General features: G+C 46.9%; 1 protein-coding gene across 3 annotated transcripts in view; it reads left to right on the top strand.

Annotated features, from left to right (window-relative positions):
• The window catches only part of ulk4 (unc-51 like kinase 4), a 434,415-nt gene that overhangs the window by 273,370 nt on the left and 139,582 nt on the right, over positions 1-21,463 (top strand). For all 3 annotated transcript variants that reach the window (XM_078413782.1, XM_078413790.1, XM_078413774.1), the window contains one exon: positions 2,124-2,172. In XM_078413782.1, the coding sequence (XP_078269908.1) occupies positions 2,124-2,172 (49 nt within the window). The remainder of the gene's footprint in view (positions 1-2,123; positions 2,173-21,463) is intronic.

Here is a 21,463-nt window from a genome sequence, read left to right as displayed (position 1 = left end):
TCAACTCCTCTTGTTATGAAGGCCAACATTCCATTGGCTTTCTTCACTGCCTGCTGTACCTGCATGCTTACTTTCAGTGACTGATGAACAAGGACACCCAAATCTCGTTGTACGTCCCCTTTTACTAACTTGACACCATTCAGATAATAATCTGCCTTCCTATTCTTACCACCAAAGTGGATAAACTGCATCTGCCATGCATCCGCACACTCACACAACCTGTCCAAGTCACCCTGCAACCTCTTAGCATCTTCCTCACAGTTCACATTGCCACCCAGCTTTGTATCATCTGCAAATTTGCTAATGGTACTTTTAATCCCTTCATCCAAGTCATTAATCTTCAGTAAGCTTCAGTAACTAAAGAAGGGTCCCACCCTGAAACGTCACCTATCCATGTTCTCCACAGATGCTGCCTGACCTGCTGAGTTACTCCAGCACTCTGTGAAAAGTCACCTATCCATGTTCTCCACAGATGCTGCCTGACCCGCTGAGTTACTCCAGCACTCTGTGAAACGTCACCTATCCTTGTTCTCTAGCACTTTGTGTCTTTTTTGTGTAGTAACACAACATTAGATTCTCACCTCAAAAATGAGTCCTAATTTTAACTACTCCCCATCTTGATCTCATTACCGACGATCCCATTAACCCTGCTCCTCTTCTGACCCTATGGACCATGTGATGAATCACCCTCAAGCCTTGGTCACATGTAGTTATTCTGCTCATCCCCGGCAGCTAATACTCGCAATCTCACCAGGATTCCCTCACCATGAACCCTCTGAGAGAGATCGTGACTACTGGATCTTCATGTCGTCACCCTTCCTGCCCACTCACCCCTGAATGTGCAATACCCGTTCAATTTGGTAAAGAAGGCTTTTGATTCTTTGATCTTCTTTGGTCTGGGTATTAAGTATAGAAGTTGAGATGTTATGTCACAGTTGTACAAGACTTTGGTGAGACTGCATTTGGAGTAGTGTTCACTTTTGGTACCCTGTTATAGGAAGGATGTTGTTAAGCTCGAATGTGTGCAGAGAAGATTTACCAGAATAATGCCAGGACTTGAGGGCCTGAGCGAAAGGAAGAGGTTGCGCAGTCTCGGACTTTATTCCTCAGAGTGCAGGAAGATGAGGAGAGTGACCTTATAGAAGTGTACAAAATCATGAGGGGAATAGATAGGCACAGGGTAGGTGAATCACTAACCAGGACCCTTTACACCCAGCATGTTAGATCACAGGAACAGTTTGACAGTAATGTCGCTTGTTTTATTATATCTGGTGTATCCAAAATGAATGTTATTTTTGCCACTTGTATCAGCTATCATGCATGCAACTACATTGTTTAGGAAGGACGTATCCATCACAGACATGCTCAGCTGACAGGCCTGTTCTTGTGCTGCACTGTTCAATGTTCTATCTACGTTCAAAGGACTTGGGCCAAATGCCTGCAAGTGGGGCGCGCTTAGTTGGGGCATCTTCCCAGTTGGATGATTTGAGCCGATGGGCCTGTTTCTTTGCTGTACGACTCTATGACTATTATCTTACATAAAGCAGTGATTAATGTGACAATTTTTATGTTGTCCATAGTTTGTTGCAAACCTCTAAACAATTGAGCCATAGAACATGGACTAGGCCCTTGACCCACAATGTATGTGCTGAACATGATGCCGTTAAACTGATCTGCTGAGCCTGCACGTGATCATATCCGTCCACACATCACATATCCATGTGCCTCGCAAAAAGCCTCTTCAAAACCACCACTGACACTTGCAGACTTTTAATAACTTGACTGCAAAGTCCAACCTTTTACCTAATTGACAAATGGCACCGTTTTACATTTTAATCTTGATAGTGTTTACTCCCTCCCTCATGTCACAGTATGTTTTGACTTCCTAACTTTGATCAATAAGGCAGGCACTAAGTCATTTCCAATAAACTCTGACATAGCTCACACTTATTGGGTATACACAAGCTTAATGAGGAACTGCATCAGTAAACAGTCGGTGTTCTGCATAAATCCTGCCAACGCATCCATTCATTTCAGCATCAATAGCAACTACAATATTGTACCTTTAAATGAAGATGAAACTGTCGTGTAATTAATGCAACGTTAATCATTTTTGTTTTCAGATTGATTGAAGAAAGCCAGATTGTGCCCAGTCTTTTCCATGTTATATTGGTGAGTACCAAGTATTTTTCCCCATCTATATACTAAAACTCTCATTTGTTTGTTTGGTCCTGAACAAAACGGTACATGACAGCGCGACAATTTTAGGCCCACCTTACTCACCGCCGTTCCTTTGGTGCTAATGGAAGAAGTTTCATTGAAATCGGTGTTATATTTTGTAAGTTATTCATATTTTAAAGTTTAAATCTATCTCCAAGGGAGGGAGAGGGGGAGGAGAGGGTACTGCACCAATGCAGGAGAGGTTTGGGCCCAACGTGGTCTAGTTTCACTCTAAAATAACAGCATGTGCAGGGATTTAAATGTGCCCATCTTTAGAAAGGTAGGTTAAACATTAATGGTGAGCAAGAGGGGACACAGGTAAAAAACAAACTGCTGGAAGAACCCAGCAGGTCAAGCAGCATCCGTGGAGGCAAAGGTTTGATCGATTTTTCAGATTGAGACGCTGTATCAAGAGTAAGAAATGTCTCTGTCATATGTGCCAAAACGGAACAATGAAATTCTTTTTGCAGCAGTACGACAGGTTTTTAAACGCACACAGTCACTGAAGGTGAGGTTTTGTTCCTGCTTGCCCTCAAGCCTCATCCTCTTTACATCCTTCCATTAAAGATATCAAAACACAAGCAACTGCAGATGCTGGAATCTTGAATAAAACACAAAGTGCGGGAGTAATTCAGCTGGGCAGGCAGCATCTACACAAAGGGTACAGAGAAGATTTACAAGGCTGTTGCCAGCTCTAGAGGGTCTGGGCTATGGGGAGAGGTTGAGTAGGCTGGGTCTCTATTCCTTGGAACGCAAGAGGATGAGGGGAGATCTTACAGAGGTTTATAAAATCATGAGAGGAATAGATCGGGTAGATGCACAGAGTCTCTTGCCCAGAGTAGGGGAATAGAGGACCAGAGGATATAGGTTTCAGATGAAGGGGAAAAGAAATAGGAATCTTTTCACACAAAAGATGGTGGGGGTAGGATAGGTTTGGTGGGATGTGGGCCAAACCCGGGCAGGTGGGACTGGTGTAGATGGGGCATGTTGGCCGGTGTGGGCAAGTTGGACCGAAGGGCCTATTTCCACGCTGTATCACTCTATGACTCTAATGTGGATAGGTCCTGACCCAAAACATCACTTGTCCATCCCCTCCACAGATGCTGACTGACTCAATCACTTGGTTTCTCCAGCATTTTGTGTTTCATTCAAGGCATTGAACATTGCACCAACAAAACGACTTCATCACCAGAGTCATTCAGCTGCTGGCTGTGAAACTGATCACCAGGGAAACAAAGGAGACAATGAGCAAGTCTTTATCACTGAAGGTTATGAGCTGTGGGAACGGGGAGATAAGTAGTTGAATGAAAGAATCAGTGGCCAGATCTCGCTACTCCCTTTAGTGGTTTGTTCTGTACTTCTTCATTTCAATGTGTTTTTTGTATTGTGGCTTGCCTTGCACCTTGTTCCCTTTATACTGTAGGTAGACACAAAATGCTGGAGTAACTCAGCAGGTCAAGGAGGATCTCTGGAGAGAAGCTGCCTGATGTCAGGGGAGGGGACATGCTGCCCCCTCCCCTGACATCAGTCTGAAGAAGGGTCTCGACCTGAAACGTCACCCATTCCTTCTCTCCCGAGATGCTGCCTGACCCGCTGAGTTACTCCAGCATCTTGTGTCTACTTTTGATTTAAACCAGCATCTGCAGTTCTTTTTCCTTCACTTTATACTGTATCTGTACATTGTGAACGGATCCATTGTCATTATGAATTACCTTTCCATTGACTGGTTACCTTGCAACAAAAGCTTTCACTGTACCTTAGTAAACTAAACTAAACTAAATTAAAAAATACACATAGATAACGGGGAGGCAAGGTCAAGTGGGGATCTAGGCCTTCGGAAACAATGATACGTTATTGTCACATGTACCCAGGTGACAGTGAAATCCCTTTGTTGCATACAGGTTAGTAAAAATCTCACTATACATAAGCACAATCAAACCCAAATACAATTGTGTAACAATAAGATTACACTGAGACAGTGCACAAGAGTCACCACATTTTGGGCAACACCAGGACTGGACAAGCTAGATGCAGGAAAAATGTTCCCAATGTTGGGGGAGTCCAGAACCAGGGGCCACAGTCTTAGAATAAAGGGGAGGCCATTTAACACTGAGGTGAGAAGGAACTTTTTCACCCAGAGAGTTGTGAATTTGTGGAATTCTCTGCCACAGAGGGCAGTGGAAGCCAAATCACTGGATGAATTTAAGAGAGAGTTAGATAGAGCTCTGGAGGCTAGTGGAATCATGGGATATGGGGAGAAGTTGGGCACAGGTTACTGCTTGTGGATGATCACAATGAAGGGCGGTGCTGGCTCGAAGGGCCAAATGGCCTCCTCCTGCACCTATTTACAATGTTTCTACCTGTTGTCCAGAGTTCAGAGTGGTTAACAATGTAGTGTTAACTTGGCCATGATGGCCCATGATGGCCCATTGCCCTGGCGGGCAGCAGATCTGGGTTGGGTTAATAGTTGATCTCCTCAACCACTAACGGGCAATGAATATAAAGAAGCTGAAACAATAGAAGTGTAGGCCTCAAATCACTTGTGAATGATAAATGAAGGGAGATGGTGAATGAAGTGTAATGAATGGGGAGGAAGTTTCCTGCTTGTCTGGAAATTGCCCTTTGATAAGAGAGTGGAGGTTAACGGACTGAGAGGGGGCTGTGGTTGGCAGGGTGAGGTTTAAAGCTTTGCACCATCACAACAGCTCGATTACTGTAAATGGGGACATTTGCTGAGTTGTGCTTCGGTGCTATAAAATACTGGCAATTCACATTTTAGTCTTTGAGGAAGTAATTATGCGGTGACTTCTATCGTCTTGTTTCCCCACTTAGTCTTGGCCTTCTCTAATCCCGAGGCACACAGCTGTTGCTCAGTGTAGATTTACATGGCTTCCAGCACCTTCTTTAACTTGAGGCTCGTGTTTGAAAGCCTGAACTTTTCTGTGTCTCGGCTGACCCCAATAGAACCTAATCCATCTACATGCTTCAGAGTTTAACTGAGAATCTATCAGGAGATTTTATTGTTATTGGTTTATTATTATGTGCACCAAGTTACAGTGAAGACTTTAGTTTGTTTATATTGTGGTGACCAGACCAGTGCAGAGTACTCCAGCTGTGACCAGAACTATATGATAACAAGTTGTAGGTCGACAGACAAAGCTGGAGTAACTCAGCGGCTCAGGCAACATCTCTGGATAGAAGGAATGGGTGACATTTCGGGTTGAGACCCTGAAGAAGGGTCTCGACCCGAAACGAGTCTGAGGAAGGGTCTCAACCCAAAACGTCACCTATTCCTTCTCTCCAGAGATGCTGCCTGACCCGCTGAGTTACTCCAGCTTTTTCTGTCTATCTTCGATTTTAACCAGCATCTGCAGTTTTTTTCCGACACATTTTGCCACTCCACTGCAAAGTCTCCTCGAGGTATGTCACCTTTGAAGAAGTTCTCCTCTCTCCGACGAGGGTTTAGCAACATCCTCTCTCACTGATAAGAAGTTGTCCTATAACCTCCCTGCTCTTACTTTTTCTGCTCTAGTTTGTATGTTCTCCCTGTAACTGCGTGGGTTTCCTCCGGGTGCTCTGGTCTCTTTTGTCATTCCAAAGACTTGCAGGTTTTTAGGTTAATTCGCTCTGTAAATTGCCCCTAGTGTGTAGGATACAAAAGTGGGATAACATAGAACTAGCATCTGAGTGATCTAATGGTCTGTTTCCATGCCCTATCTACAAACACAACTAAACTAAACAATCAGTTCAAACTCGTACAATAGGTAGAGCAAAGGGGAAGATACAGAGTGCAGAATCTAGTTCTCAGCATTGTAGCGCATCAGTTCCAGAGACAAAGTCCAATGTCCGCAATGGGGTCGAGGTGAATGGGACAGTGCCCTAGCTTACGGAAGGGCCGTTCAGAAGTCTCTCTCCAGCTCAATGCAAAGTTGTGTGTTGTGGCAATAATTGGAGGAGTGTGTTCAGTTCTGGGCACCCTGCTAGCGAACGATGTTAAGCTGGAAAGAGTGCAGAGAAGATTTACGAGAATGTTGCCAGGTATCGAGGGCCTAAGCTATAGGGGGATGTTGGGAAAGTTAGGACTTTAGTCCTAGGAGTGCAAGAGGCTGAGGGGTTGTGATCTTCTAGGGCCTTGTACCCAGAGTGGTGGAATCGAGAACCAAAGGACTTAGGTTTAAGATGAGTAATGAAAGATTTAATAGGAACCTGAGGGGCAACATTTTCACACAGTGGGTGGAAGGTATATGGGCCAAATGTGGACAATGGGATTAGTGCAGATGGGTCACCCTGGTCAGCATGGGCAAGTTCTGTCCAAGGGTCAGTTTCCGTGCTGTATCAGTCTGTGACAATGTTCCTATAGCTGGGTGACCAAAACTGAATACAGTACTCCAAATGCAGCCTCACCAATGTATTGTACAACAGTAATATAACATCCCATCTTCTATACTCAAAACCCTGACACATCAAGGCCAATGTACCGAAAGCCTAGATGTGACGCCAGTTTCAAAGAATGATGTACCTGCACTCTTAGAGGTCCCTCTGTATCAGTTTTCACCAAGGAGAAGGACATGGGAGACAGAGATCAGTGTGGACAATACCAATGTCTTCTCTAGCCACAGGAGAGGTGTGGAAGACTGGAGAGTAGTTAACATTGTTCTATTATTTAAGAAGGGAAGTGGAGAGAATCAGGGGAATATTACCTGGGTGAGCCTCGGAAAAGTATTTGGAAACTGATTTGGAAGAGATAGCCTAATTAGGGATAGTCAGCATAGCTTTGTACATGGCAGGTCCTGTCTTACTAAGTTGAGTGTGTTATGGAGGAGGGATACAGAATACATACAGAGCTTTATTTGTCATTCGGTACCAAGGTACCGAACGAAATTACATAGCAGTCACACAAAAAAAAAGAACACAAGACACATGACCCCAACACAAACGTCCATCACAGTGACTCCAAACACCCCTTCACTGTGATGGAGGCAACAAAACTTCCACTCTCTTCCCCACGCCCACGGACAGACAGCTCGTCCCCGACCGGCCCGCACAGTCCCCGCAAGGGGATGGGAGTCCCCGCGGCCGAGCCGCACCAGGCGCTGAAACGTCCCGCGGCCGAGCCGGGCGATTGAAGGCCCCGCGGCTGAGCCGCACCGGGTGCTGAAATGTCCCGTGGCCAAGCCGGGCGATGGAAGGCCCCGCGGCCGTACCGTGCGCTGCTAAGTCCCGCGGCCGAGCCGCGCCGTGCGATGTTAGGTCCCGCGGCCGAGCCGCACCAGCGATGTAAAGTCCCGCGGCCGAGCCGCACCGGGCACTGTTAAGTCCAGCGGCTGAGCCGCACCGGGCGATGGAAGGCCCCGCGGGCGATGGAAGGCCCCGCGGGCGATGGAAGGCCCCGCGGGCGATGGAAGGCCCCGCGGCCGAGCCGCATCTCGCGCTGTGAGGAAGAGACCTAAAAAAGAAAGGTTTCCCCCACCCCACACCCCCCCACATCCCCCACACATACACAGCCAAAAAACAAAAACCATCCCAACACCGACACACAACAAAAAAAAAGGAAAAAAGACGAACAGACTGCCAGCGAGCCGCAGCCGTTAGGCGCCGCCACACATGGTGAAGGTGGTGATGAGAGTGGGCCGGTGGATGTTGTTGATATGGATTTGTGTAAGGCACATGATAAAGTCCCTCATGCTAGGCTGATCCAGAATAGTAAAATGCACAGGATTCATTGTCACTTGGTCACATGCATTCAGAACAGGCTTATTCATAAAAGATAAAGGGTTGTGAAGGAAGAGTGGGGAAGTCATGGAACGGCTGTATAGGACTCTGGTTAGGCCACGTAGTGTGCAGTTCTGCTTGGTCCATTACAGGAAGGATGTGGAGACTTTGGACAGGGAGGAGGTTTACCAGAATGATGCCTGGATTAGGGGGTATTAGCTACAGGGAGAGGTTGGACAGTCTAGTTCTCCAGAGATGCTGCCTGACCCACTGTGTTAGTCCAGGACTTTGTGTCTTTTTAAGTTCATCCATGAAACATGAAATTAAAGTGATGAGAGGAAAGTCCAGGATTGGGGATGTGCAAAGATTAAGGAGGGGGGAGGAGGGGTCAGTCTCAGTCTACCCCACGACAGAAGGGGGAGGAGTTGTACAGTTTGATAGCCACAGGGAAGAAGGATCTCCTGTGGCATTCTGTGCTGCATCTTGGTGGGACCAGTCTGTTCTAAAGGTGCGGGGAGCAAGGGGGCGGGTACATAGAAGACAGAGGGTTGTGGTCGAGGGAGATATTCTGACTGGAGGTCTGTGATCAGTGGAGTTCCACAGAGATCTGTGCTGGGACCTCAGCTGTTTGTGATATGTAAACATGGTTGTAAATGTAGATGGGTTGGTGAGGACGTTTGGTGACAACACCAAAATGATAGGATTTGCAGACAGTGAGGAGGGCTGTCAGAAGATACAGCAGGTTATTGATCAGCTACAGAAACTGGCAGAGAAATGATAAGTGGAGTTAAATTGAGCAAGTGTTAGGTGTTGCACTTTGGGAGGTTGAATGTGTACAGTTCATGGCAAGACCATGAACAGCATCGATGTGCAGAGGAATCTTGGGGTCCAAGTTCATAGCTCCCTGCAGGTGGCAGCACAAGTAGATAGGGTGGGAAAGAAGGTGTATGGTATGCTTGCTGCCATTGCCAGGAGCATTGAGGGGAGAGTCAGGAAGCCATGATGCGGCTCTGTAGGACATGTGTGGGCAAATTAGATCTGGTTAACTTGGCATCATGTTGGGCAGGGACGATGTGGGCTGTACTGTTCTATGTTCCATGTTCTAACTCTGATCATAAAACAGTACATAACAGGAACAGACCCAGACACACCCTTCATTCCACATGGTCTGTGCCAAACAAGATACCAAGTTAAACTGCTCCCCTCTACGTGCACGTGATCCATACACTTGTACCGCACTGTCCTCCCCTGCCCTGTCTATATGTTTTGCATTTGTATTGCACTATGGTCCCCGAGGCACTCTGTTTCCTCCCATTCGTTGCATGATCTGTAAGGAGTGGAATGACAAATAAATAAACTACTAAACATCCATGTGCCTCTGAAACACAGCATCGTATCTGCTGAAGACACGGTTGACAGTATTGGAGCAAAACCCTTGGGGTTATAGGGCCTTAATGAAGGAAGGAAGACCTTAATGACATCTTGAATTCCACCAAAGAAAATTAACATTTTAAAATTCAAGACTCTGGTATGTAGGAGAAAATTATTGAAAGCGGGATGATTCAGAGAAAACAGAATTAAAAGCATGCATTGAATCAATGTCTTACCTCGTGTCAGGATTGATGTTATATGGATCAGGGTATTTTTTAAATTTATATATTTTTAGATGATAGCTTTATTCAGTTTGTGACCATCACTGGAGCTACTGAGTTGGCATAAAATGTCCAGAACTAATAGAGTGTTGTGGAATTGTTGCATTCAGATGTGAAGTGAGTTACATTTTAATATAATGAGTCTGATGTCATTTAAATTGATGGAGCAAGGAGGTCCTACTGCAGTTGTACAGGGCCCTGGTGAGACTACACCTGGAGTATTGTGTGCAATGTTGGTCTCCTCATTTGTGGAAGGTCATTATTGCTATTGAGGGAGTGCAGGGTAGGTTGACCAGGTTAATTCCCGGGAAGGTGGGACTGACATATGATGAAAGAATGGGTCGACTGGGCTTGTATTCACTGGAATTTAGAAGGATGAGAGGGGATCTTATAGAAACATATACAATTCTTAAAGGATTGGTCAGGGTAGATGCAGGAAAAATGTTCCCGATGTTGGGGAGTCCAGAACCAGCGGTCACAGTTTAAGAATAAGGGGTAGGTCATTTAGGACTGAGGTGAGGAAAGACTTTTTCACCCAGAGAGTTGTGAATCTGTGGAATTCTCTGCCACAGAAGGCAGTGGAGGCAAATTCACAGGAAGTTTTCAAGAGAGAGTTAGATTTAGCTCTTAGGGCTAAGTGATTCAAGGGATGTGGGGAAAAAGCAGGAACGGGATACTGATTTTGGATGATCAGCCATGATCACATTGAATGGCAGTGCTGGCTTGAAGCATCGAATGGCCTCCTCCTGCACCTATTTTCTATGTTTCCATGTTCTATGTTTCTATGATGGCATTTCATGCTGACCCAGTACACCAGTGATGGTCACAAACTGAGTAATGCAATCAGTGATGGTCGCTAGCTGAATAATGCAATGTCGAAAACTTTTAATCACCTCTTTAATGTTATTAATTTGACGTCATTTAGTCCAAAATTTTAAAACAATAAAAATGTTGATCTTTTTGATTCTGCTTACCTGAAGGTACCAAGAATTCTGTAATGAGCCGGATTTGATAAGGGATCTCAAGGTAAAAGAGCCATTAGGAGGTAGTGATCATAATATGATAAGTTTTGATCTACAATTTGAGAAAGAGAAGGGAAAATCGGAAGTGTCAGCACTACAGTTGAACAAAGGGGACTATGGAGGCACGAGGGAGGAGCTGGCCAGAGTTAACTGGAAAGAGACCCTAGCAGGGAAGACGGTGGAACAGCAATGGCAGGTATTTCTAGGAATAACACAGAAGATGCAGGATCAGTTCATTCCAAAGAGGAAGAAAGATTCTAAGGGGAGTAAGAGGCGACCGTGGCTGACAAGGGAAGTCAAGGACAGTATAAAAATAAATGAGAAGAAGTATAACATAGCAAAGATGAGCAGGAAGCCAGGGGATTGGGACTCTTTTAAAGATCAACAGAAGATAACTAAAAAGGCAATACGGGGAGAAAAGATGAGGTACGAAGATAGGCTAGCCAAGAATATAAAGGAGGATAGTAAAAGCTTCTTTAGGTACGTGAAGAGGGAAAAAATAGTTACGACAAATATGGGTCCCTTGAAGACAGAAGTAGGTGAATTTATTATGGGGATCAAGGAAATGGCAGACGAGTCGAACAGGTACTTTGGATCTGTCTTCACAAAGGAAGACACAAACAATCTGCCAGATGTTCTAGTGGCCAGAGATCCTAGGGTGACGGAGGAACTGAAGGAAATTCACATTAGGCGGGAAATGGTGTTGGGTAGACTGATGGGACTGAAGGCTGATAAATCCCCAGGGCCTGATGGTCTGCATCCCAGGGTACTTAAGGAGTTGGCTCTAGAAATCATGAACGCATTGGTGATCATTTTTCAATGTTCTATAGATTCAGGATCAGTTCTGAATGTTATCCCACTTTTTAAGAAAGGAGGGAGAGAGGGCTAAAAGGGGTGAATGGCCTCCTCCTGCACCTTTTTTCAATTGTCTATTGTCTATAATTCAAATGCATCAACTATGACAGTGAGTGTTTGTGTGTGTGACGTTTTAGGGACTTACAGCTAAAGCAAACAGCAACTTTTAGATCGATAACAGTGAAGCGTTTGAGAGCACTGGAGACCAGGAGTGTATTGCACTCTGTTACAAAAGGACGGCTGACATACCATCCTCGGTGTTATGTGCTTTTAGTGCAAAGCCCAGTGGAATCATTGCAGGTCTGCCCTCTGCCTCATCAATGTGCATAATGGAGACGTTGACGGCGCGAATCTCATTTCTGTTTCACGAGCTGTTACTGTGCATGTCACTGCAGAATGGGGCTTTAATGATGTCTTAACGAAGTGGAGTATGATCAGAAGACCAGTCTTCACCTGTGCTCAAGCTTGTGCCTGCTGGCTGAGGACTGCTGGCAGGGTAGCTCAGCCTCCAGGGCAGAGTGTTCATACAAGTGAGAGCAGCTTTGCTGATTACGGGGAATAAACTTGCTGTCAAATACATTAGCATACTGCAGAACTGTTCATTATCACAGTCAAATAAAACTAGGCTCGAGATGTAATAATTGGTGCTTCTATTCAAACTGAACCCAGTACAGTGTATGAAGTCAGCATTATCTTTCCTACTAAAGTCGGTAGCCCTCCCTCCTTCAAAAGCTCCCTGCTCTCGCGACTCAGTGAAGATCACTGCCTGTCCTCTGTAAAAGCTCCCTGCTCACACAACTCAGTGAAGATCACTGCCCGTCCTCTGTAAAACTCCCACTGCTTGAGTGACTACGTGATGGGAAGGGAGCAAGTGAAGGAATCCACAGTTGAGTGTAGGGTTGCCAACTTCCTCACTCCCAAATACGAGACAAGGTGACGTCACCGCCCCACGTGACCTCACCCTGCCAGCGGCCACGTGCTCCCGCTCCACCAATGGCGGCCGCCCGGGCCAGGAGGCGGGTTCTACGCAACCTCCGTTATGTGGCACCCAGGCCGGGAGGCCGCCATTGGTGGAGCACGTGGCCGCTGGCTGGGTGAGGTCACGTGGGGCGCGGGGCAACCCTAGTGGAGCAAAACTTTGAATCTTTTCCTTCTGTGGCACTGCACCCAGTGATGTTTCATTCATTAGCTGATGTCATTTGTTCAGCTATCATTCTCTGCTTTTACATACAGCATATTGGATGATCAAGGAATGAATTTAGAGTTAAAGAATCAGACCCTTTGGCCCAACTCCTCCATGTCGACCAAGATGCCCCATCTACGCTTGACCCAATTGCGTTGTCCCACCTCCCTCTAAACCTTTCCTATCCATGTACCTGTCCAAATGTATTTTAAATGTTGAGACCGTCCCTGCCACAATGACCTCCCCTGGCAGCTCGTTCCATACACCTCATGAACTGGGAATCTGACTGAAGGGAGAGCAAGAACGAGAGGAATCAGTAAGAGAGGAAGAATCGGAGAGTAGGAAGAAAGATCCTGACCCGAAACGCCCGCTGTCCACTTCCCTCCACAGATGCTGCCTGGCCCGCTGAGTCCTCCAGCACTTTGCATTCTATAGTAAGCACCCTGTTTAGAGAGCACTAGAAAGAAATGGCAGCAACTTCATAATCCCTGCACAACATACGAGGTTAACCAGGGGGAAAGAAGCACAACTCAACATAAAGGAGGCAAGGTTAACCCGGGGGAAGCACAACTCAACATAAAGGAGGCGACTTTGCTTGGAGTCTGGGGAAGTAGACCAGGTATTAAACAGGTACTTTGCATCTGTTTTCACCAAGGAGAAGAAAATGGAGGACAGTGAGGAAAGGCTGGACAGTCTCTTGACTCTAACAGCACAGTACAGAGATGGTGTGATCCATGAAACTTCCTTTGTCATTGTGTTGGCTGATGATTAGATCATTAGAACCATACCGTGTTGTAGATGAAGCAATGGGCAGTGTTGGTCCACGTAGAGCAGCTGATGTCTGTATGTGGATGTTCAGAGGAAGGGTGAGAGAATGCAGCTTATTGCATGTATCATCCGAATAAATTATTTTATGCAAGAAAACCCACGGGAAGCACAGACTGCTCTTTGAAAAGTAATTTAAACCACTTTAATTTCAACTTTTGTTACAAGAGATTAAAAGGGCAATTGTTCATAAGGGTCCTGACCCGAAATGTCACCTATCCATGTTCTCCAGAGATGCTGCCTGACCCACTGAGTTACTCCAGCACTCTGTGAAACGTCACCTATCCATGTTCTCCAGAGATGCTGCCTGACCCACTGAGTTACTCCAGCACTCTGTGAAACGTCACCTATCCATGTTCTCCACAGATGCTGCCTGACCCGCTGAGTTACTCCAGCACTCTGTGAAACGTCACCTATCCATGTTCTCCACAGATGCTGCCTGACCCGCTGAGTTTCTCCACACTCTGCGTCTTTAATTGTTGTACTCGTGGTTTCAAGGGAAAACAATGTTTGCTGCATTTATCAACAGCCTGTCAGCCTAGCCAGGGGGAACGCTGTTTGATCAGAGACCTTTTAAAGACATTTTGTTTAAGCTTGATTTGTGTCAGACTGATAAATCTGACAGTGAAGTGCTTTGATTTGTAGCCCTGCCGCTACGCTATACACCACTACATTTATCTTCATTCCATATTATATTACTGACATTTTAGCATTTCTTTTCAAAGAAGTGACACAATTTCAGTTAACCTCCAAACTCCAATAATTAACTGAGAAATTTACAGGGTCTAAACATAGGAAATGCTGGAGGATGTTGTAAATCTCATTGTATTCTCAGTGTACATCAGCATTGTGTGCTAGTCAACAGTGGAGGAAGGTTTGTCATTGTCATGTGATTCATGTTGTCTAATGTGTAAACTTGCATTGGAGTCTAGTGTCTGTATCTGGTGTTCACCATGTGGTCCCTCTTCACCAGATAAACTAAAGACAGATTGGGTGGTTGGGTTAATGTACCTGAGGTCAGCCATAGATTCATAGAGTCCTTGAGCATTGAAACATGCCCTTCGGCCCATCATATCCATGCCAACCAAGCTGCCACATCTACGCTAGTCCCACCTGCCCATGTTTGGCCCATATTCCTCTAAACCTTTCCTGACTGTGACCGATCCTGTCACTGCTTTCCAAATACGCTGCTATAACATCTTTAATAATCGACTCCAGCATCTTCCCCACTACCGATGTAAGGCTAACTGGTCAATAATTCCCCGTTTTCTCACTCCTTCCTTTCTTAAAAAGTGGAGTTACATTGGCTACCCTCCAGTCCACAGGAACTGATCCAGAGTCGAGCGAACACTGGAAAATGATCACCAATGCATCCATGATTTCTAGGGCCATCTCCTTGAGTACTCTGGGATGCAGACCATCAAGCCCTGGGGATTTATCTGCCTTCAGTCCCAACAGTTTACCTAACACTATTTCCTGAATAATGTGGATTCCCTTCAGTTCCTCCCTCCCACTTGATCCTCAATCCCCTAGTATTTCTGGGAGATTGTTTGTGTGTTCCTCAGTGAAGACAGAACCAAAGTACTCGTTTAACTGTTCCGCCATTTCCTTGTTTCCCATTATAAATTCACCTGTCTCGACTGTAAGAGACCTACATTTGTCTTCACTAATCTTTTCCTTTTTACATATCTAAAGAAGCTTTTACAGTCAGTTTTTATATTCCCCGCAAGCTTTCATTCATGCTCTTTTTCCCCTCTTAATTAACCCCTTTGTCCTCCTCTGTTGAGTTCTAAATTTCTCCCAGTCCTCCGGTTTTCCGCTTCTTCTGGCCAAGTTACAGTAAATGCCTCTTCCTTGGCTTTAACACTATCCTTGACTTCCCTCGTCAGCCACGGTTGAGCCGTCTTCCCCGTTTCATTTTTTCGCCAGACAGGGATGAACAATTTCTGGAGTTTATCTATGCGGTCTTTAAATCTTCACCATTGCATCGCCACTGTCAACCCTTTAAGTCTAATTTGCCAGTCTATCCTAGCCAATTCCCATCTCATACCTTCAAAGTCTCCTTTGTTCAAATTCAGGACCCTGGTCTCTGAATTAACCGTGTCACTCCCCATCCAAATGCAGAATTCCACCATATTATGGTCACTGTTGCCCAGGGGGCTTTGCACAACAAGATCGCTAACTAATCCTTCCTCATTACACAATACCCAATCTAGGATGGCCTTCCCTCTAGTCAGTTCCTCTACATATTGGTTTAAAAACGCATCCCGTATACATTCCAGGAAATACTCCTCCTCAGTGCTGTTACCAATTTGGTAGGCCCAATCCACAGTGCCCTCCATAATGTTTGGGACAAAGACCCATCATTTATTTATTTGCCTCTGTACTCCACAATTTGAGATTTGTAATAGAAAAATATCATATGAGGTTGAAGTGCACATTGCCAGATTTTAATAAATGCCATTTTTATACATTTTGGTTTCACCATGTAGAAATTGCAGCTGTGTTTATACATAGTCCCCCCATTTCAGGGCACCATAATGTTTGGGACACAGCAATGTCATGTAACTGAAAGTAGTCATGTTTAGTATTTTGTTGCAAATCCTTTGCATGAATGACTGCTTGAAGTCTGCGATTCATGGACATCACCAGTTGCTGGGTGTCTTCTCTGGTGATGCTCTGCCAGGCCTGTATTGCAGCCATCTTTAGCTTATGCTCGTTTTCATATCATATCATATCATATATATACAGCCGGAAACAGGCCTTTTCGGCCCACCAAGTCCGTGCCGCCCAACGATCCCCGTACATTAACACTATCCTACACCCACTAGGGACAATTTTTTACATTTACCCAGCCAATTAACCTACATACCTGTACGTCTTTGGGGGCTAGTCCCCTTCAGTTTTCTCTTCAGCATATAAAAGTCATGCTCAATTGGGTTCAGATCGGGTGATTGGCCTGGCCACTCAAGAATTGACCATTTTTTAGCTTTGAAAAACTCCTTTGTTGCTTTAGCAGTATGTTTGGGATCATTGTCTTGCTGTAGAATGAATGTCTCTAACAGTTTTATTCTTGTTTCTCAGTCTCATAATGGCTTATTTTACTTTTATTGGCACAACTTTGGTCCTCATGTTGATAAACAGCAATAAAAGTTTCCAAAGGTGATGGAAAGACTGGAGGAAAGACTAGGTGCTGAGAGCTCTCTTATACCTGCATTAAGGAGGCAATTAAACACACCTGAGCAATTACAAACACCTGTGAAGACATGTGTCCCAAACATTATGGTGCCCTAAAATGGGGGGACTATGTATAAACACAGCTGTAATTTCTACATGGTGAAACCAAAATGTATAAAAATAGCCTTTATTAAAGTCTGACAATGTGCATTTTAACCACATGTGATTTTTTTCTATTACAAATCTCAAATTGTGGAGTACAGAGGCAAGTAAATAAATGATGGGTCTTTGTCCCAAACATTGTGGAAGGCACTGCATATGTAGATTAAAGTCACCCATGACAACCCCTGTACCTTACACAATAGGTGCAGGAGTAGGCCATTCGGCCGTTCGAGCCAGCACCTCCATTCAATGTGATCATGGCTGATCATTCTCAATCAGTACCCCGTTCCTGCCTTCTCCCCATACCCCCTGACTCCGCTATCCTTAAGAGCTCCATCTAGCTCTCTCTTGAATGCATTCAGAGAATTGGCCTCCACTACCTTCTGAGGCAGAGAATTCCTACACGCATCCCTAATTTCCTGCTTGATGCTCTCCCCAACCTCTCTACTGCTGTCTGGTGGTCTGTGTACAACTCCAACAAGCGTTATCTGCCCTTGGCTATTTCGCAGTTCTACCCATACTGATTCTACAGCATCCAAACTAAAGTCTTTCCTTGCTATTGCATTAATCTCCTCTTTAACCAGCAATGCCACCCCATCTCCTCTTCCTTTCTTTCTATCCTTCCTGAATATCGAATACCCCTGCATGTTTAGCTCCCAGCCTTGGTCACCCTGGAGCCATGTCTTTGTAATACCAACTATATCATATCCTTTAACTACTAACTGCACTTTTAATTCATCCACCTTATTACGAATGCTCCTCGCATTAAGGCACAAAGCGAAGGGTCTGAAGAAGGGTCTTGACCCGAAACGTCACCCATTCCTTCTCTCCTGAGATGCTGCCTGATCTGCTGAGTTACTCCAGCATTTTGTGAATAAATACCTTCGATTTGTACCAGCATCTGCAGTTATTTTCTTACACTACCTGATGCATACCTGATGTGTACTTGAGCTGTGTTTGGTCATGATCTCATGTCCGGGACTGGCGTTGTAACGGTGGATGGCAACGTGCTGCTCTGTGTAAATTAAAGTCTTTCCATAAGTCTGCACGAGAGGCCTGTTACTGTAAATGATGACAAGGGTATTTTGGATACATTTTATCCCGGGGACAGAGCCAAAAACAAGTTAATTGTCTCTATTTTTTAACATTGTCTGTTGTTATAGCAACGGTTTGTTATTATAGTATTCAATTTTGTAAAGTCTTTCAGTAGTTAATTGTTCACCAAACATTAACATATGTAGACAAGAAGGTCTGTTTATTAAAACTGCTGGTAACGTGATTTAAAGCAGCCATGCATCCTTGAACAGGAAAAGAAGGAAAACTCCACCTCTACTGAACTATGATTGAACTATTGAGGCCAAGTGTGTCTCCGATAATGCATCTCCATCAGTTTGACCAGAATGTAGCATCTTGTTACAGGGAGGTGGGCACTACCTTAAAGAGAGGTGAAAATAGATTCAACATTTCAGAATGAAATTAGACAAGTGACACATGCTTAGATGGAGGCTATTCTGCCCTGCTGGTCTCCGCTAGCAATCCAAGTCTGTCCCTGCCCTGCACCTTCCGTGTAACACGCCATTGTACACTCTGGTCTCTGCTAGTAACGTCACTTCTGTCCTTTCGCTGCACCTTCTCTGTAACATGCCATTGTATACTCTGGTTATTTTCTCTTTTGGTTGATCAGCCTGGATAACATGCAAAACAACGTTTTTCTCTGTGTCTCAGTACACGGTGGTGCAGCGGTAGAGTTGCTGCCTCACAGCACCAGAGACCCGGTTTCCATCCTGACTACGGGTGCTGTCTGTATGGAGTTAGTACGTTCTCCCTGTGACCGCGTGGGTTTTCTCCGGGTGCTCCAGTTTCCTCCCAAATTCAAAAGATGTATAGGATTGTACTTTAATTGGCTTTGGTAAAATGTCCCTCGTGTGTAGGATAATTCTAGTGTACGGGGTGATCGCTGGTCGGCGTGGACTCGATGGGCCAAAGGGCCTGTTTCCACGCTGTATCTCTAAACTAAACTAAACCAAACATGACAAGAATAAACCAATACCATTTCCCTGCAATTTTTTCCTGTCAAGTTACCTATCCAACTTCCTCTTGAATACTTCTATTAAGCTTTTTAACTTCATAAGCTAGTTTCAATTGATAAGTTCAATTAACCTCTACCCCATTGCAGACATTGGACTTTATCTCTGCAACTGATGCTCTACAATGCTGAGAACTGAGAGCTGCTGAGAACTGCTGAGAACTGTCTCCTGCACTCTGTAACTTCCCCTTTGCTCTACCTATTGTACTGGAGTTTGAACTGATTGTACCTATGTGTGGTATTGTAGTGAGTCCGATAGCGAGTGGATGTTGCAGACGAAGTTTATTGCATAGTTCTAAAACTCCGTGACAACGCAACACTCAACTCTAGACAACTACCTAACGTCTTACCTATACAGAGTTCAACGTAGACTACCGAATCCGAGGGTTCGAACTCTTCTAGCCAATCCCTATGTCCCTACATGACCCCCCCCCCCCCCAGAACCCTCGATGCCATACCTCACGGGCGCCCGGACCTCCCGACCTGAACGCGTACGAGGAGGGGAGGCCGGTACCGCCAGCGACGAAGGGGGCGGGGAGGGCCCCGCCGATGGAGACGATGGGGGCGCCGTTGGAGGGGGAAGGAGGGGGGAGCCTGCAGGTATAGGTGATGGGGGCGTGGCTGGAAAGGGCAGAGTGAACCCAGCCGTGGGCGACGGAGGTCCGAGAGGTGAGGGACGAGACGCAGCTGGGGAAACAGGTGGGTCGGCCGGAGGTCTGCCCCGGCGAGGAGGTTGGGCCACCAGCACGGGACGGTCCTGATACAAGTGGGCCGGTTTGAGCCGGGAGACAGAGGCGAGCTCCTGACGGGTTCCTACCTGTAAAGTGAAGGTGACCGTCCCCCTTTTCAGCACCTGGAACGGGCCCTGGTAGACCGGCTGTAGAGGGGGGCGGTGGGAATCCCGCCGGAGGAAAATGAACTGGCAGTCCTGCAAGTCCGCCGGCACGTGCACTGCTGTACTCCCGTGACTGGAGGCCGGGACTGGGGCCAGGGAACCTACCCGCGCCCGGAGAGAAGCCAAAATTGACGGGATGGACGACGGCAAGAGGGAGGACAAAGGGAAGAATGTCACCCGGCACCCGCAGGGGCGATCCGTAGACGAGTTCCGCCGAGGAGGTACCCAGTTCAGACTTAGGGGCCGTGCGAATACCGAGGAGGACCCAAGGCAGCTGGTCGGCCCAGTCAGGGCCGGTCAGGCGGGCACAAAGGGACGCCTTCAGCTGTCGGTGGAAGCGCTCTACCATCCCGTTAGCTTGGGGATGATAGGCAGTGGTCTGCTGCAAGCGGGACCCATACAGCTGCGCAAGCGCGGCCCAGAGGGACGAGGTGAACTGGGCGCCGCGGTCGGTAGTGATGATAGCCGGGACGCCGAAACGGGCAACCCAATGTATCGCCAGGGCCCGTGCACAGGTGGCCGCCGAGGTGTCCGACAACAGAAGAGCCTCCGGCCAAGGAGTAAAACGGTCGACCACCGTTAGTAGATGAGTGTAGCCCCTAGAGCAAGGCAATGGACCAACCAAATCCACATGGATGTGGTAAAAACGGACGGGCGGAACCACAAAATTCTGGTACGGGGGCTGGACGTGGCGGTGAACCTTGGAGGTCTGGCACAGGACACAGGCGTGGGCCCAGGCGGCCACCTGCTTCCGCAGGCCGTGCCAGACAAAACGGGCAGCCACCATGGCCGAGGTCACCCGGATGGACGGGTGTGCCAGGCCATGAATGGCCTCAAAAACCTTACGCCACAGGGCGGTCGGCACCACCGGGCAAGGGCGGGGAAGGTAAACGTCGCACCAAAGTGTGGTACCTGTGGGGCCGCACGCTACCTGGGCCAACCGCAATCCCGAGGCGGCGGAGGCATACGCTGAGGCAATTCCTTCCAGGCGCTGAGCCTCCGCTAGCTCCTGGAAATCCACCTCGCCCCCCCACCGCAGCGACCAAGGAATTGGCTGGCCATGACAGGGCGTCAGCAACGGCATTAAGTCTACCCGCGATGTGGCGAACATCAGTGGTGAACTCAGAAATGAGGGTGAGGTGCCGTTGCTGGCGGGCCAACCACGGATCAGAAACCTTCGAAAAAGCAAACGTGAGGGGTTTGTGATCCGTGTAGGCAACAAAAGAGCGGCCCTCCAAAAAATAACGGAAATGGCGAACAGCTAAATAGAGGGCCAGGAGCTCCCTGTCGAAGGCACTGTATTTCAGCTCAGGTCGAGTGAGCTGCCGACTGAAAAATGCCAGAGGCTGCCAGTGACCATTGACTTGCTGCTCTAAGACCCCACCCACCGCCACGTCTGAGGCGTCCACCGTCAGGGCCGTGGGGGCAGAGGAGCGGGGGTGCACGAGCATGGTGGCGTCGGCGAGGGCCTGTTTAACCGAGGAGAAAGCCGCCTCTGCCGCTGTGGACCAGACCAACTCAGCGGGGTTACCCGCGAGGCATTGAAAAAGGGGGCGCATGATCCGAGCTGCCGCAGGCACGAACCGGTGATAAAAATTCACCATGCCCACGAATTCCTGCAAGCCCTTGATGGTGGTAGGGCGGGGCAAAGGAGTGGCTCCGGCCGGTGTGACC

This window comes from Rhinoraja longicauda, chromosome 2, assembly GCF_053455715.1.
Source record: "Rhinoraja longicauda isolate Sanriku21f chromosome 2, sRhiLon1.1, whole genome shotgun sequence".
In the NCBI taxonomy this organism is placed as follows: domain Eukaryota; kingdom Metazoa; phylum Chordata; class Chondrichthyes; order Rajiformes; family Arhynchobatidae; genus Rhinoraja; species Rhinoraja longicauda.
This window is presented reverse-complemented; position numbering and strand designations above follow the sequence as displayed.